Source organism: Aulonocara stuartgranti (assembly GCF_965226115.1).
Source record: "Aulonocara stuartgranti genome assembly, chromosome: 13".
NCBI lineage: Eukaryota > Metazoa > Chordata > Actinopteri > Cichliformes > Cichlidae > Aulonocara > Aulonocara stuartgranti.
Genome location: NC_138949.1, coordinates 16,874,408 through 16,891,841, shown reverse-complemented (window position 1 = coordinate 16,891,841; position 17,434 = coordinate 16,874,408). Strand labels below are relative to the sequence as shown.

At 41.0% G+C, this 17,434-nt stretch overlaps 3 protein-coding genes across 6 annotated transcripts in view; 2 read left to right on the top strand and 1 right to left on the bottom strand.

The window, feature by feature from the left end:
• The first annotated feature begins 2,556 nt into the window (after positions 1-2,556).
• tmem72 (transmembrane protein 72) lies at positions 2,557-6,573 on the top strand. Its single transcript, XM_082557973.1, has 5 exons — positions 2,557-2,800; positions 4,650-4,716; positions 5,366-5,437; positions 5,595-5,734; positions 5,882-6,573. The coding sequence occupies exons 1-5, from the start codon at positions 2,725-2,727 to the stop codon at positions 6,316-6,318; spliced, it is 792 nt and encodes a 263-aa protein (XP_082414099.1). The 5' UTR covers positions 2,557-2,724; the 3' UTR covers positions 6,319-6,573.
• Positions 6,574-8,429: 1,856 nt separating this feature from the next.
• Positions 8,430-17,434, top strand: part of rassf4a (Ras association domain family member 4a) — a 28,362-nt gene continuing 19,357 nt past the window's right edge. Inside the window, exons 1-5 of one of the 4 annotated variants that reach the window (XM_082556291.1) lie at positions 8,430-8,637; positions 10,383-10,539; positions 10,649-10,739; positions 14,475-14,543; positions 14,667-14,742. In XM_082556291.1, the coding sequence (XP_082412417.1) occupies positions 14,491-14,543; positions 14,667-14,742 (129 nt within the window). In that variant the 5' untranslated portion in view covers positions 8,430-8,637; positions 10,383-10,539; positions 10,649-10,739; positions 14,475-14,490. Of the gene's footprint in view, positions 8,638-10,029; positions 10,127-10,315; positions 10,540-10,648; positions 10,740-14,474; positions 14,544-14,666; positions 14,743-17,434 lie in introns of those variants that run through there. The other 3 variants (XM_082556290.1, XM_082556292.1, XM_082556289.1) reach the window with 3 other exon arrangements.
• LOC309719889 (growth-regulated alpha protein-like) lies at positions 12,423-13,942 on the bottom strand. Its single transcript, XM_082556293.1, has 4 exons — positions 13,681-13,942; positions 13,425-13,554; positions 13,245-13,328; positions 12,423-12,904 (listed from the first exon to the last, which is right to left on the bottom strand). The coding sequence occupies exons 1-4, from the start codon at positions 13,745-13,747 to the stop codon at positions 12,787-12,789; spliced, it is 399 nt and encodes a 132-aa protein (XP_082412419.1). The 5' UTR covers positions 13,748-13,942; the 3' UTR covers positions 12,423-12,786.

Below are 17,434 nucleotides of genomic sequence, written 5' to 3'. Positions count from 1 at the left end.
TACTGTAACACTAGATTTACAATCTCAGATGGCGATCACTCAATTCTTTAAACTGTTCCACCCTCTGGCATATCCAAATGATTGCCATGTAACTCATGATGTACAGTAAATGTCTGCAGGGATCCCCAAACACTACACAGTGACTGATGACCATAAATTATGTAGTTATAAGGCTGTTTATATGTCATCATAAGAGTCAAATAAACATACACACACTGCCCATTGTGGCCATGATGGCACTTAACAGCACACATTCCTCCTCCCTCAAGCGTGTGTAGTTCATGTGCAAAAATGCACTGCAGTCTAAACATGCATGTTGTTTAAACAAGATTTTCTCTACCCCCTTTTTTCTTTCATCAACACAATTGCATTAAATGTGTGGTTAAACTGTTGTGTTTGTTTAATGTCATTGTGCGTGCCGATGCGAGTGACACAAAAGACACTTTGAAATCCGATTTGAGAGGTCATAGTGTTTGGCTACAGTCGCACAATAGCACAGACTATGGACAAAATTGGTTTCTGTGATCCAAAAGTATTAGAGACCCCAGAGGAGAAGCATCCAGACCACAGACGATTTAGAGTTACGTAAAGTATGGCCGTTCTAAAAAGAGAAGTCACTGCTGAAATGCTTTTCCCCCAGACCAGCAGGGGGCGTCTTCTCTGGTTTCAAAATGAAATCGCAAAGAAAAGAAGCCAATAAGAGAACCTAATCATTCTTGTGATTTATTGCCTCAATAAACACTTTCCCAGTCAGCTTAAAGTCTCAGTCATTCTTTACAAGTCTTATTTAACAGCGCACAATTGCTATTTTGTGAAATATGGTCTTATTTAGAGCAAAATAAATGAAAAGGCTAGAAAGCTGCTACTGTGAGTTTGTAGTGTTCACAGTTTCCCACTCCTCATTTCAAGTTTAGAAAAAATTAGATGGTGACCGTCAAATCATTTCACCCATGGTTTCAAAGCAGAAACAGACAAACCAGTGGGTGACCTCATGGTGATGACATATCTGAGGGTTATGGTCAGTGAAAACCTCAAATAATCAAATGCATTTTGGATCCTTTCATGCAGGATTTCTAAAGTCGATCTGCATACAATGTGAATATACAAAAAAACCTGTCTGTCTTTAGCTATAGAGACTCTATGCAGTGCTTTGAACATCATTGCATGCTGATGTGTTCATATCAACAATGTGGACATGCTGATGTTGCATAGGTAACCTATGATATTTGCTATTTCCTATGTTTTCCATCTTAGTTTAGCCTGTTAGGATCCTTATATTATAGTACCACGCAAAAATGCATCATTATGCGTCTGCACAGTTTGGTCACAATCCAAGTTTGTGGCAAAGGGAAACTCGCCCGAGGATCTTGCTGTACTTCCTTCAGACAGGGGACATGACTGTGTGTCCTAAAAGTTACAATGACATATAAACAAATGTCAATGAAATTTTTGTTCGTAGCACACATGAAAAAATCACTGGATCTTATCCAGTGTTTGTAAAAACTATCACAGACATTTCAGTCACACAAGACATGAACAATCTGAACGATGTTGCCTTCCCTTCAAAAAGTGGCACCAAATATACAGTTGGATTTGTTGTTACACATTTAGTATCTGTTGTTTTTGCCACACAGTTCATCCACACTCACTCAATACCATAAATGCCACAAATATCCGGAAACAAGTTGAACTGGTACAAAAACACAAAAGTGTCTTTGTTGTAGATTAAGAAGATTTATGCAGCTTACTTTGGCCCTGACAGGAGTCAGTGTGGGTATGCCTGTGTGAACTCTGCAAATCTGACTTGCTTGTTCCAGTAGGCCTCTGCTGTGCCTGAACAAGCTTACACCTCATTGAAACCTGCGTCACCTGATTATGTGAGCTACATTTGAATGTATGTCAAAAGGTATCTGTTTGTTTTTATACCATTGTAGCCACTCTTCACTAAGTGCAGCGAGCCAATCGGGCATGCACTGCACTGCATACTAAGTGCAGTTTGTTTATAATACGTGCAAACCCATAAAAAATGTCCTTTTCTTTACTGACGCAAGCCGCTGTATATTTCATCAGTGCTCACTCTGCTGAGACAAAGTTGGGATCAGTGGGTGCCAAAATGATGGCTGTATGTTGAAGTGTGGGTTTGAAAAAAAGATGGTGTTTGTTTGAAGTCTTTCAGATGGTTTGGTTGCACTGAATCACCAACAACCTCACAATAAGGTGAAATCAGATGAAAGAAAACATGTTATAAAGAGAGGAGAAGAAATTATTTGGGTGAAAAGCAAGGTCAGTGATCTTCTCTGCATTCCAGCTTATAAAATAAATACCTTTGGATCAGGTACTAGATGGGTTTTTAATGGATTTAATTTTTAACCAGCTTTAATGACAAATGTAAAATGGTCAGCAAGTTACCTTGAGCTCAATAATTTCTCCTTGACGTGTGTGTGTGTGTGTGTGTGTGTGTGTGTGTGTGTGTGTGTGTGTGTGTGTGTGTGTGTGTGTGTGTGTGTGTGATTAGCAGTTACTGCAGCAACAGGGGCATTCAGTCACAAACCTTCATGAGGTAACAGGCTCCACATCATGGAAGTGCTGCATTGCTCTGTTTTAGCTTTTCTACCATCTGTTCATCTAGCCAGGATTCAACTACGCATCTAGAATGCTACTTTTATAACGATCAGGCACTGGGAAAAAATATATATATTTTACAAAGGTGAAATTTTTGAGGTCATGGGGAGCTTAGAGAGAATATGGTGGATTGTAGTCGAGTGCACCTGCAGGCTCCTTGGCATTTCTACATCCACAGGTAAGACATAAATATGAAAAGAAGCAGAGAAAAGCAAAAGATTTCATTTAGCGTCATGTGTGTCTCTTCTCGTTTTAGTATGAGCCAGATTCTTTGGGTGCACCTATAGATCTTTCAAAAAATCTTAAAACATCTCGTCAGGGGAAGAGGCACCCATCATGTCTTTAAAAACAATGTTAAAAGGTCAGACTGTGACATAGTCTTGATCTCCAAGAGCACTAAACCCTGTCTTGGCTGATATATAGAGCATATACTTGATTTACGTTATTGTCCCTCCTTTTCTGTTTTCCTCAGACACACAGGGACAGATTGTACAAAGCTCTCTTTGCCTCAGTAAATCATCATAAAAGCTGTTTGCTTGTTGCTTCCTTCAGAAAAATATGGGACCCCCCCCCCACACTTAAATTCAAACATCTGCAGACACTGAATATTTATTGAGAAGCATGTGCCACAAATGACACAAACAGTCTCTGTGTCCAGCTGGGTTATTGGGATTATGTGATCACAAGCTGTTGTGCATTCGCGCCTACATGAGCTTTCTGTGCATTATTTTTATGTGTGCGTGTGTGTATCAGTCTATTTTTGGTAAATGTCTATGTGTGTGTGCCTCTGGCTGGCAGTCTGCTGTGAGTTCACATGTCTGGGTTGGCCTGTTGGTGTCTGTGTGTGTTCCACATGCTCCCAGTACATGCAGGGAGCAGCTCTGTTAATATCCAGCTGCTCTATATGCAGCTTTAAATCCTTGCATACTCTCCAAACTACTAGAAACCATTTAGCCACATTACCCGAGTTTCCCTCTGCTGCAGATTGTATCACTGAATCTCTTGATTTCTGGTAAGCAGGCCAGAGAAAGTGCTTCCATGTGTTTGGCAGCAATCCCCATTTAACCGGGCTTATCTCACAAGAGGATGACTGGTTAATAAAATGCACTTTTGTTTAAAATTTTAAAAATGTTGCTGTCATGTCATTTCTTATCTTGTGTCACACCAGGACAGTAGTGCCCTTTCATGTAGCAAGAAAGGTATTTTATTGTTGTCAGCACACAGCTTGGGAGAACTTCCTGTTAAAGGAACACTGAATGGTGCTGGTTGGTGGATTGTGTTACATCTGGACAGAGTCAAGCCAGCTGTTTACCCATGCTTCCAGCATTTTTGCTAAACTAACCAACTGCTGGCATTAGTTTGACATTTACCATATAGAAGTGTAGTTAAGTCACAGTTAGCATTATCTGCTGAAGAGATTTACTATCTTGATGCTAAAGCATAGATCTCATGGATTGATGGCGTTTTATGGCATTAGCCATGACTGTGACTGTGTGATATGTCCACTCAAGTAAAATTACCTACTGACATTGGTATGGCAATTGCAAGCATGAGTAAGTTATTACCAAAGTTTCATGACCATGACAGGAACAATTGCAATAATTGCTTAAATTAAGCATCTTTAAATACCTTTAATGTACATCACTAGGTCAGTACCACCATTCCTGTGGTATGTAAATGTGACTTTAAGTTGCATTCCTTGTGCTACAGACAGTTGCCCTTTTCTTGAGGAAAACATTCAGTCGGCTTTAAATTACTGTGGCTGACAGAACACTATAGAGACAACTTTTAAAGCAAAATATGAAAGACATGGTAAAAAAAATAAATCCAAAGAACACTGAAAACGCCACACAAGAGTGTTTAATCCCAGTGAAAGTACTGAGAGCATTTACAGAAGGTTACCTTGGGCTGCATTCCAGCATCCAGCACAGAAAAATTCATGAACTTACTCTGACATCTGGTGGACAGAATCTGTTCACCAACAAATCCATGAATTAAGCTGAATTATTGTCCCGTGTCTTTTTCAGTGTTGTGTGCTGTGGGAGTGGAAACACTACATCAGGGAGAATTCAACAGCCTTGGCATCTATCTAATGTAAGCGCTTACTTTTTGAGTCTACTTCTTGACTTACTGATGGGATTTACAAGCACTCCTGACTCTGGTGGCATTCTTGAGTTACAAATACACAGCCTGGTTTTGAAAGCTGGCAAAGCTAAAGACCCAAGGGCTTTAAGAAGATGGTTTAGAAAAACACTGCACATGCTTTTATAGTCTCTGATAAATAAACACACTTGAGAGGAGCTGTTGGGAAGGACTCAGAAAGTTGAAGCAGGGTGCAGAGGGCAGAACAGAGGACATCTTCTGATTCTTATTATTATCTCTGTAGTACAGAGACAAATTCCCACAGAGACAACGGAAAACATCTCTCCAAGGACACTAGAAACGAATGACTGTTTATTCAATCACTACACATAAAGTTAGTGCAGATGGATGCTGTCCTCACACACAGTAACACACAACACACCAATTACACTTAAAAGAGGTTAGTTTGTAATACTGGTTAGTCTGGGTGCATTTTTCTCTATTGCTGGATTAGATAATTGTAAACTAAATACAAGAAAATTGCAGTTGTCACAAACGTTTTCTTTACCATATGTAGGGTAATATCTTGAGCACTTGCAGCTGCTTTTTTTTAGTGTAGAAATTACTGAGTATATCATCATTGTCCAATTTCTTCCCCCAGAGTCTCATTTATTGGGATCATGATTCTTGAACTAGCCTATTTCCTGGATTCTCTCCTGTCCATGTGTCTGCCGTGAGTACACAACCCTCATGGCTACTGTAGCAAAGATAACTCACAATTCTTTGAGGTTTTCAAACTTTGAACTTTGCAGTCTAAACTGCAGTTTAAACTGTAATAATGTAAAGTAATCCTGACTTTTTTCTTGCCTTCTTGCCTGATATCTCTACAGCTGCCCTCCAGACTGGAAGTTGTTTTTACTGTGGGGGAAGATGGCTCGCATTGGAGGCTTTCATAAGTTCCTATACTACTCCATCATGTCAGTGGTCTGTTTCCTGCACCCTGTGCTGGTGTGGCATGCAATCATCCCAGGTAAAACAACACCAGCAAGTTCAATACTTCACATGACTGTTTCCTGTTGCTGTGGCATTTCAGCAGCAGATGCTCCTATCATGGAAAAGCATAAAAAGCATAGATGTAGCATAGAAATTAATGGTGACATTATTATTCTAACTTCAGGAACAATGCTTCTGGTGACAGCCTTTTTCAACTTCATACTGAGCAAGAAAACAAAGACCAAACCTCCCAAAAGCCCGCAGGAGAGCTTCAGCAACCAAGGCCCAACTGCTGTCTTTGTGACAGAAAGCACGGGCTCAGACGGCACCTTCTCATTCTTCCATATGGTGACAGGCAGGAGAGGGCAGGGGCTGGCACCAACAAGCAGAGACAACTGCCTCAGCACCGGAGAGAGAGGAGACAACATCCAGGCTATGCTGGAGCTGGAGCAGACAACAGCACCTAAAGACACAGATGGGGAAAGGAGGAGGAGGTGGAAAGAGAAGAGACTATTATGCTTTAGAAGTGGGGAGGAGCCTGTGGAGAGGGAGATGGAAGAGATGGATGGATACTGTGAGCCAGACACCACCTCAGACACTGCACCTATGATTACTGACTGAATGTCGCTGTGCTTACTGATAACACACAATGGAAATGATGTATAAAGAATAATGCATTCACGCATACTCTGTACAACCAGCTGGTCTTGAACCAACTTTTTGTAGAAAGCACCAATGTCTTCCACAATAAGGTTTATTTTATGTGATTAAGCTATAAAAAAATTGATTTTTATGAAATATTTGACTGATTTGTATATTTTTGGAGTCTTGTACAAATTTAAAAGTTGGAGTTTCAAATGCATGCACTCAAATAAATGAAACCATTTGTACCAACATGTGCATGTGGGTGGATTAAGGCCTGTTTTTTTTATTTTTTTGTTGTTGTTGCTTTTGTCAAAGACAGCACTGAATGAAGAGCAGACATTAATGCCCAGCAATCCCATCCAGTTACTGCCACATACATTATTCATAAGGTCATAAATTAGATCAACTGTTTCACTCATTCAGAGAAAACATGTGCAAATGTGACAGAGAGTATAGCAGGCAGTGGAGCTTGTGCAGGTGCATGCGTCGGCCCTCATTGTGTGTTTGTCGTGTGCGAGCGGTGACCATGGAGACAGAGCTCTGGGAGGAGTGTTCATGTTAATATGGTGATGAAAGAAACATCAGATCGTTCACCGAAAGCACGGCTACAGGCTTCACCCAAAACACGTCTAGCCAAACACAGTAAATTATTTATCGATAAAGGGTCATATGGTGAGCACTAAGAGTGAATCAGGCAGTTTGAATTGCACTTATTTTTACTATAATTATGATTCAAAAGTGAATAGAAAAAAGCCTGTATTGATGTTTCTATTGTTTTCCTTTTTATTTTATTGAGCTACAAAGGATGTGAGACTCTACATGGGCATTCCTCTTTTGTTCAGGTCATAAATCAATATTGTCTTGTTCTGTCAAAACACACACACTCCACACACACAGGGTATTCCTCAGTCTTTTGTTCACTGAACAATAAATATATAACTGTATGTAGCCCTTAGAGGAAACCTCTCTGTGGCATCACAGCTAAGGAGAGAATCGATGTAAACAGAGAGCCCTATTCATCAGAAGGCACCTCAGCGAGAACTGAGGCCAGATAGCATGAACAACCTGAAGGTTAAACAACAGGGTTATTCCACATATTTCTCACAAAGTTACACAACCCAGCATGGTATCACCTGGTGTCATAAATAGCGTCGATATGTTTTTATGTCATGACATGTGTATCCTCTCCAGAGGGACGAGACCTTCGCCTGTGTTGTGGAAAGAACAACAAAGAGTCTTTGTCTGGATTTTGCTGAGGCTGCTCACTGGCCCATAACCTGAGCTTTATTATTATCTTCACAATGATCTTTGTTCAATTAGCAGCTGACTGACCTATAAACAGACGGGAGGAAAAGAACGGCACTATTTCTCGCCCTCTTCTATAAGCGCTCCGGCAGCTTTGTCATGTCCACATCCGTCAGAATGAGGGAAGTCGTTCAGCTGCTGGAACAACTTACTTCCTCTGTGCATAAATCATGAATCCTATTCAGACACACAGAGAGAAGCACTTCCTACAGTTTGTGTTTCCACCCTGCAATAGTTTCCTAGATGGCAGATCCAGGCTCAAAAACAGGATGGGTGAAAAAAATCTTAACAGGTCACAGGAACTTCTTCCCCTAGCTGGAAAAATACAGCAGAGTGGGTCGTTGTTGGTGGTGTTGGTAAACCAATTAGATTTTTCCTGTCACTAAATATGTAACAGCAGAAAGAATTTAAAGAATATATCTCAGAAGTGGATATTGAAGTTAAAATTCACCCTCGACAGCAAATAAACCAAAACTACATTTTGTTACCCATATGGAAAACAAACATCCAGCAACAAGAATACTCTACGAATACATTATTTATCATTTAGAGTGTCAATTGTGTTCAACAGTTCAATAGAAACCAAAATATGCGGCATGGATAACATGTATTTTTTATACAAATCTCACTTAACCCATATAACTTTCAATCAAAACTCTAAATTAAACCTTTATAGTCTTAGAGCTGAGTCTTAACACCCTTAGTGTGGCGAAGACCACAATTTAAAACACTTCTGGCTGATAGGATTAAAGCAAAGCCCCAGAGCCACCTTGATCAAGAAGGGAGAGGTATGCAGCCCTGTTTCAGCCCGCCTATGCTCGAGTGTGGTTGGCTGCGGTGTATCAACGCGGGCTGCTATTGGATATTCAGGATGTCACCTTTATCTCTCGGCTCAGAATACCGCACTGCCAAGGAGGCATGAAAACTGATAACGAAAAGAGGCATATAACGCTGGTGATACGGAAGAAAACGGGGACGCACTCTGTTATGGTAAGGCTCAAAATGATTCAGTTTATGTTTAGTTACGTTTAAAGAAGGCACAATAACTTTCATCCTGCAATAAAAGTCCGGAACAAATAAAAATAGTCTGATAAGAAGAGATGCTCAGAAGTTGGATGCAGGTTAAATTACGCTTTGTTTTGTCTTTTGCTTTTGGGAGTATTGACTAGTATAAGAAACTTTCCGTTAGCCTTCATGTGATCTACTATTTGCTGTTAGAAACCGCGTTCGTTATCGTTAAAGCTCTAAGTCAGCCGTGATTTGCCGATCAGTGTTATCTGCCTCATTAGCATTTTAAATTTATACTTTTTTTGTTGAGATATGTTTCGGAAACTCATTCATTGAGTGCTTTATTTGGAGCTCTCCGTGTCATTTTACGCGTGGGACTGAATTGTCTTCGGGCGCAGCTGCCGGTGTAGGTGTGATAATTGGATACGAATCTCGCGATGATCAAACCAATTAGCAGACCTGCAATGAAAGCTCTTTGTCCACCGAGGAAGCTTGCACACAAAGATGATGCATGAATAGGAGAGAAAAGCTGAGAAAACGCAGACGACGTAAATTCACCGAAACCCGAGCCCAGCCAAATAAAATGAATTTTCATCGCACAGCGTTTGGCCCATCTACCGTATAGCCATTTGTGATTGTTGAATAATTCATAATAATGGTGACAGACTGGAATCCTTTAAGTTATAAACCCATTATTGTGTATAAATATGTATGAGAGGTAGACTGACCATCTCTGTATGCACATACTTTGTCAGCACATTGCTTAGCTGAAGCTGGCGATGGGCAGAGGTCATTAAAGGGGGAGGTAGGACAGGTGTTGTTGCCTCAGTAATGCATGAAATAAATGTGGACTTAATTGTCGATTCTTTAAACCCAAACCAGGAGGATTTTGTTAAGGTTATATCTTTAACTTCTCTCTATTTTGTTTAGTTTTTTTTATTCCTATTATTTGGTTGAATCACCTCCCAGAGATCACTTCCCAGTCAGACAGTATGGGGCAGTCTGTTTCCTGATTTCTGTGGTGGCTAACACTGCTCATGCAAGCATTTTTTCTTCTGTTTTTTTTCCTCCTCTACCGGACAAAGTTCTGTTTTTGCTTAAAGATCTAGAAAAAAATCATTTCCTGTATGACTGAGGTTTTTTTTCAGAAAGATCTGCCTCCCTTGATTCTGAGAATAAAAGATTTAATGACTCATATTAAAGTCATCATGAATGGGCCAGTTCCAGATTGAAATGAAGTGTATCAAAGTGGAACAGTATTTATTATAAATAAGTCTCACACAGCATTACTTTAACTGATTAACTTCCCTTTTTTTGTCATGTGATAAAATCTCAGGAAGTACTGAGACCAAAAAATAGCTCAGACATTTGTGTTTTTTTGTTTTTAAAGTAAAATCTGCACTAATGCTGCACACAAAGCTGCCTTTGTCTCCTGCTGGTGTGAAAGAGACTGCAGTCCCTGTAAATAAAGGTTGGCTCATTATAGATATTTATACTCAGAGATTAGTGGTGAGTGAGTATATACTTGAGTACTCACTTTATCTCCTTCCTAGTGCTGTGTTGGACATCCTTTTGCCTTCAGAACTTCATTAATTCTTCGTGCCATAGATTCAAAAATATGCTGGAAACATTCCTCAGAGATTTTGGTCCATGTTAACAGGATAACATCACAAAGTTGCTGCAGCACCACATCATGATGAAAATCTCCCATTCTACCACATTCCAAGGGTGCTCTATTGGATTAAGATGTGTGGAGGCCATTTGAGTACAGTGAAGTCACTCCTGTGTTCAAGAGGCCAGTTTGAAAAAAATTGGAGTTTTGTGACACGGTGTGTTATCCTGCTGGAAGCAGCCACTACCACCAGACTGAACCGCTGATACAAGGCAGGTTGGATCCATGCTTAAATGTCGTTTGCGCAAACCCTCTGAATTTTGCAGCAGAGATAGAGGGTCATCAGACCAGGTGACATTTTTCTAATCTTCTATTTTCCAGTTTTGATCAGCCTGTGTGAATTGTAGCCTTAGTTTTCTATCCTTGGCTGAACCCACTCTGGTATCTGCTACTGGATCCCATCTGTTTTAAGGTACCAATATACCTTCTTTTTAATAAGCTGTTATTTAAGTTACTTCCTATCAACTAAAAGCAGTCTGGTCATACTCCTCTGATCTCTTGCATCAGCAAGACATTTTCCCCAGAGAAATGCTACTTCTCTCCCTTTCAGATAATTCTCTGTAAACCCCAATGTCTGTCTGGCGCCAACAACCATGCAACATTTAAAGTACATTTAAAGCTTTGAGCTTCACTAGGTCACCTTGACCATATCTATATGCTTAAATGTATTTAGTTGCTGGTATATGATTATTTGCATAAAGAACTGTGGGGCAGGTGTACATAATAAATTGAGTGTGGCACATTAAGCGGGAACCACACTGCTTTAAGATTTCATAAGTTCTATCTTGCAATAGCCACTAGATGGCACCATAGCATCATCTACGTCATAGGTGACTAATCTGTGTGTTGCATAAACATGTTCTTGGTGAAGACAAGACATGTTTTTTTCACTTTAATTATAATATAATCTTATGATCAGATAAATGTAGTATGTTATCAGGTGAGGGGAAAAAAACCACAAGCCTTAAATGTGTTAAGCGGTTTGTATAAAGGGCCAAGATTACTATCAAGATTTTTCTTTTTTAAGTAGTTAGCATTGAAGTTTAGAATAACAATTCATTTTTAGTCGTGTTTTTTCAATCACTATATTTTTTTGTTTTCCCTTTTCCTAGTGTTGTACTTCTTTCCTCTTCATTAGCTGTTGGTGAAATGTAGATATTACTTTACACCTTGGCCTTTACTTGCCTCTCATAAAAACCCTTTAGTGTATTTTAGTGCATGTGATATGGTAAAGATAATTAAACTATAAACGTACTGAGTACTTCTATAGCTCTCTACCAATACTGTTATCCTGTTGCATCATCTACAAGAATCCTGTCATACCTAATAAATACCTGGTTCCAAAGGAACTGCCACTTTCCCACAACAGATAAGAAAAGTCCCTAAAATTAACTCCTGTCCTTTGACAAAGGTGCTGTTATTGAGGACTTTCACTTTCCATATTAGCTCACATACTTCTACTTTTTTTTTTCTTCTTTAAACACTGGGAGGGGGAAATGGTACAGGTCAGTGCATGCTTCACTTATTCAGCTCATGCTGTGCAAGAAAAAGTATTTATTGCTGAAGTTTCTCTCTGTGTCTGTATATTCTGCTTTGACTCCAGTAGGGTGTCACATGATTTACACGAAATCTCAAATGGATTTTGAGCTTAACTAGCTATCATAAAACATTACAAAATCCACACCCTGATCACCTAGATGTTTCCGCATCTATTGTGCAACACCACCAACCATTGTAGTCATAAAATTCAGCATACACAATAACCACTATGCACCGTAATGGTGATCAGTTTCTCCATTGCTTTTACGTTAGGGATTCTCTCAGGTAAGAGCCATGGAAAAGGATGTCATGCATCCAGATTATAAAAACAACACGTGGTTAGTTATAGGTTATAAATTTAGGATACCAATACAAAGTTTAAGTGAAAACAATTTGCTTTATTCCTGCAGCTGACTTGAATCCTTTAGTTTATTAGCTTAAGCTGAGGCTGTCTGCTCGGTGACCTCGCATATCCTGCCAAGGAATAAAATCCCTTTCCTTTCCTTCAATTATTAAGAATATCAAAGGCTTAAGCCAAAATAACACAGTCACAGAATTGTTCAGATATGTTTATTTAAAATAAAGTATAAAACATCAAGCAGTCATATAAATATAAACCACAAAATCTCGAGTTGGTCTTCCCAGCTGCATATACAGAACCATGGACTTGTTTTTTCATTTATGAGCCTCCAGGGCTTTGCTTCAATACATCTTCAATACATAGTCATTAAGAATGAAATAATAAGGAGACTTTGATGTAGAGCTTAGACAATTTAAAGAAGCTTAATGTCTGCAATGACATAAAGAGAGAGAAAAGACACAAGTGGCCTTACAGTAGTTTCTCCCCTGCGCACACTTCTCCTCTGTACATACTTGGTGTCATTTTTTTCCTTCCTTAGTCTGACTAGCTACTGAGAGTCTCAGGATGAGACTTTCCTGTTTTGGCCTTTTCTCCTCTGTCGAGTCTGCTGGCGTTGGCCCCCTCTCCTTTTCTTCCTTTGTAGACACAGTTTTGCATCACGACCCAACTGCTGAACTCTGGAGGGGGAAAAACATAAAGGAGCACAGTTAAGAAAAAGATGAGCTTAGAACATCCAGCATTAAGTATCAGTACTTAATATCAGACCCTTTTTCTTCTTCTGATAGAAATTTGTATTCATTTGTTGTGCAATAAATTCACCTGAAACTGAAATTTGTTACTGATTCTCAAGCAGCAAAGCAGTAGGAAAGATTAAGTAGCAGTACAGTGCTTTGTTACAAAAACCGGCTGGGCAACTTATAAGACACTGTTGGTTGCAATCTACAGGAACTTTGAAGACGGGTGTATCCCCTATGTGTTCATTAGTTTACTGACCAGTGACAAACAGATAAATCTCACCTAAGCCAGCAGCGAATCAGCTGTTTGGCCATCGGCGCTTCTGGATTCAGGCACAGTGATTTATTGTTTCTTTGCAGGGTGACTCTGAAAAACGCACGAAACAACACTTTTAGTTTACAATCACCTCAGTGCACACAGGTCTGAAGAGGTGAAAGTGTGTCTGCAGTATCTGGTACTCACATGACTGTGACGTTGTGACAAGTGGAGCTTGGTAGTAACACTTTGAGTGCCTTCAGTTGACCTCTGACACCCTGTTGTGTTTTTGGACAAACACATCTCCCCGGGATAAATGTGCTGCTTGACTCTCTCACTGCACAGAAATTGTAATAAGATCAAAAGTCAGCTCAGTCCAACCAACAGCACAGGTTAAGTCACTGAAAACCCTGAAAAAGAGTGAGTTTTAGTTGTAAGCATGGATAAGTGAAAAGACTCTTACCTGTGATCAGTACACAGCAAAGGCTAAGGATAGCGAACGCACAGACGGACTGAGGATTAAGCTTCATGCTGAAGGACGTTGACACTGAGCCCAGAACCACATGTTGGCTGCTTTATACTCATGCTCCTCCCCCACGTGGTGTGTTTTCCCAGCGAGGAATTTCCCTGTACCACCGTCCATCCACAGTATCAGGATACAGGAATCTGGGCAAGGATCAGGGACATCTCTCCTGCTTTTGCCAGAAAAAAAGCACCCATTGATTAATAGGTTTCCCTTTTGTTTTGTGCTGTCCACTAGATTCTGAAACAAAAAAGAAGATGACACAAGTGACACAGACATAAATGATGCAGCGATTGCTGTCTTTTTTTCTTGTCTGCTTGTTTTACTTATAATTACACATAAGATGCCCACTGAAGCGGCCATTAACCCCTTAATTAGATTAAGATGTTATTTTCTGCCATTTGCGCTGCTCTATTGCAACATGATACAACATGATGGCTGCATGCCAATGTCATGTGATTTCTCCTAAACCACTGTCCTTGCCCTTAACACTGGAGCAAATATTTTAAATCCTTTTCATTATAAGAGGAAAAAACATCCCAAAGATCTCCAACTTTGGAAAAAGTATGACAGCAAATAACACTAAGTTGCACTATTCTTATTATATGCTTTAACTGTATTTCTGTGTTTCTGTTCACTGCTTAAATCCACACAGACTCTCACAGTCAAAATTATTGGTACATTAGCATCACATGCATATTTTAATTTTTGTGTTTGATGTTTTTCTGCCACAGCTGCACTCTAGTCAGAATGAGTGCGCATCAGACCTACGTGAAGCTCAGTGAGGAGAAACTCATACCAAAGTAAGTGCTCCTTGCTCCATCACTGGACAGTTTTTCCGTTACAGTAGAAATTCACATTTATTAAATTTTTATCAGTGCTCTCACTTTTAGAACTGATTCATCCTTTTGTGTGTTCATGCTCAGGTCTGATATCTTGTCACTGCTGAAGACGTACAACTGTTACCATGAAGGGAAAAACTTCCAGCTGAGGACTCGTGAGGTAGGAAAAGCGAGTGGCTCATGGACCACCTAGCAAGAGACAGTGCTGGGGGGGGGTGACCAGAGCAGTTTTGAAAATTGCCTTGCTGGAATGCAGGACACGCTACATAAAATGGCTCACGCACATAACAAAACTGGAACCAGTTGCTATAAACCAGCGCTCTGGTTTTCAATCAAATGATGAGGGAAAAAGTCCCAAGACTGAACTGGTTTCCAATGTGGAGACGGATCTAAACACAGACCTGAGAGTGCTGTGTTTTGTTTTTTGTTTTTTTCCTTTGGGACAAGCAGTCGGCAAACCACAAAAACGCCCCTATTTCCCTCAAAATAAAGATACAAGGAGAGACAAGAGTTTCAAAATTTCTTCATCAAAGTCTGCTTAGCACAACATTTTTTTTCTGCAAAATGTTGCTGTTGTGGGTGTAAAGCTGTTTGCAAAAGTTTTAGTTATTTGTCAGATATTCATTCTTTAGGTTTTTTGGTTGGGAGTTTCCCTTTGCGTTTACCAGCGGGTTTTTTAAGGAGGAAGCAATGTGTGAGAGAGAGAGAGAGGGCAGGGCAAGGTGGTCAAGATCTGCCCCTCTTGTTGTGCCCCTAGAGTGAGACTCACTACATTGTCACTTTTGGGAAAATCCCCCATAGCCACAGACCCAGCATGGATACAAAGGCACCAGTGCTATTACAACATTAACCATAATATTAAAAAACAAAGTGGTTGAAATGTGTAAAAAGGAAAAGCCTTAATGTGTGATAAGAAGAGATTAAATAAAACATTTTCCCTTCTAATTTCCATAAAGAATGACTTCGTACACGTTACAGTGGTGGAATGAACCACTGTAAGTTTGTAACAGTATGTCAGAGCTGATTTTTTTTTTCTTTCCCCAACTCTGCTGAACATGAAAAATGAAATTAAAATTTCTGTTTATCTAAGCTGAATATGGATTTATCTGGGGGGGGAAATACCCTACTGAAGTCCACCACATGGGATTCAAGATTCAAGAAGGCATCGGTGGGCAAGAGACGAAAACAGGGCGTTGTTGGAATGCTACTACGCAAGTAACCCCGGCGGAAGGGGCTACATGAATAGGATGAGGGACCTATGGATTCTTCGATACCCAACATCCACAATGACGGCGAAACAACTAGTAGCTCAGTGTTCCAACATTCGAAAGAAGGGACTGCTCTCACAGCTAGAGATTGACGAGGTACAACACAAATGCTACGGCAAGGAGGAGTCAGGACGCCAGGTCAGGGGGGCGATATCATCACCCCCACCCGAGATTGGGTACATAGCCCCAAGTGCGATAGGAGAAGGATCGTTGAGTGCGAGAGGAACTGACCTGAAAAATAGGATCATGGCCAAGCTTGAAACCTGGATCCCCCGTAGCCGGTTACCAAGATTACGTGAAGTACCCTCAGAAGGTCTGCTAGATGATGTTAATGCAGCACTACGGGCAATACCTACAACCACGATTACCGACACTAACAAGCTGATCTACAATACGGCAGCAGTGATCAGTGAGATGCTTGGCTACAAGTTGAACAGCGACAAGGGGCAGTACCCTCCATGGAGAAGGAGGCTAGAGGGCAAGATCAAAGTAGCACGGAGGGAGGTTAGCCAACTAACGGAGTTGCAGAAAGGTGCGACAAATAAGGTGCCTAAGAAATACAGCAAGCTGTCCATACCTGAGGCCTTGGAAACTGCCAAGCAAAGACTCACAGCCTTGGCCAGCCGCTTGAGGAGGTACACCAGAGAGATAGAAGGCAGGAGAATAAACCAGCTGTCCTCCACAGAACCAGCAAAGGTGTACTCTAAGTGGCAAGGGAACAATAAGAGAACAGCACCACCAAGGCTGGAGACGGAGCAATACTGGAAGAGCATATGGGAGAAGGATGCAACCCATAACGGCAATGCTCAGTGGCTAGAGGATCTGAGGGCAGACCACAGCGACCTCCCTGAACAGGGTCCAGTAACCATCACAGTGGCAGATATCCAAGAAAGGGTCTCCAGTATGAAGAGTTGGACAGCACCAGGGCCCGACATGGTTCACGCCTACTGGCTGAAGAAGCTGACTGCACTCCACGAGCGTCTGGCAGCACAAATGAACCAGCTGCTAGTTAACGAGAGACACCCGGAATGGCTAACTGAAGGCCGGACGGTCCTGATCCCCAAGGACCCCAAGAAGGGACCGGTCCCCTCCAACTACCGACCAATAACCTGCCTCAGTACTACATGGAAGCTCCTGTCAGGCATCATATCGGCTAAGATGAACAGGCACATGGGTCAATACATGAGCGGGACACAGAAAGGAATTGGCAAGAATACCAGAGGCGCAAAACACCAGCTACTGGTAGACAGAACAATCAGCCGAGACTGCAAGACCAGACTGACCAACCTGTGCACTGCCTGGATTGATTACAAGAAGGCCTATGACTCAATGCCCCACAGCTGGATACTGGAATGCCTAGAATTGTACAAGATCAATGGGACCCTAAGAGCCTTCATCAGGAACTCAATGGGGATGTGGCGTACAACACTAGAGGCCAACTCCAAGCCCATAGCACAAGTCACCATCAAGTGCGGGATCTACCAAGGAGATGCTCTGTCCCCACTGCTGTTCTGCATAGGCCTGAACCCCCTCAGTGAGATCATTAACAAGACTGGCTACGGATACCGACTACGGAACGGAGCA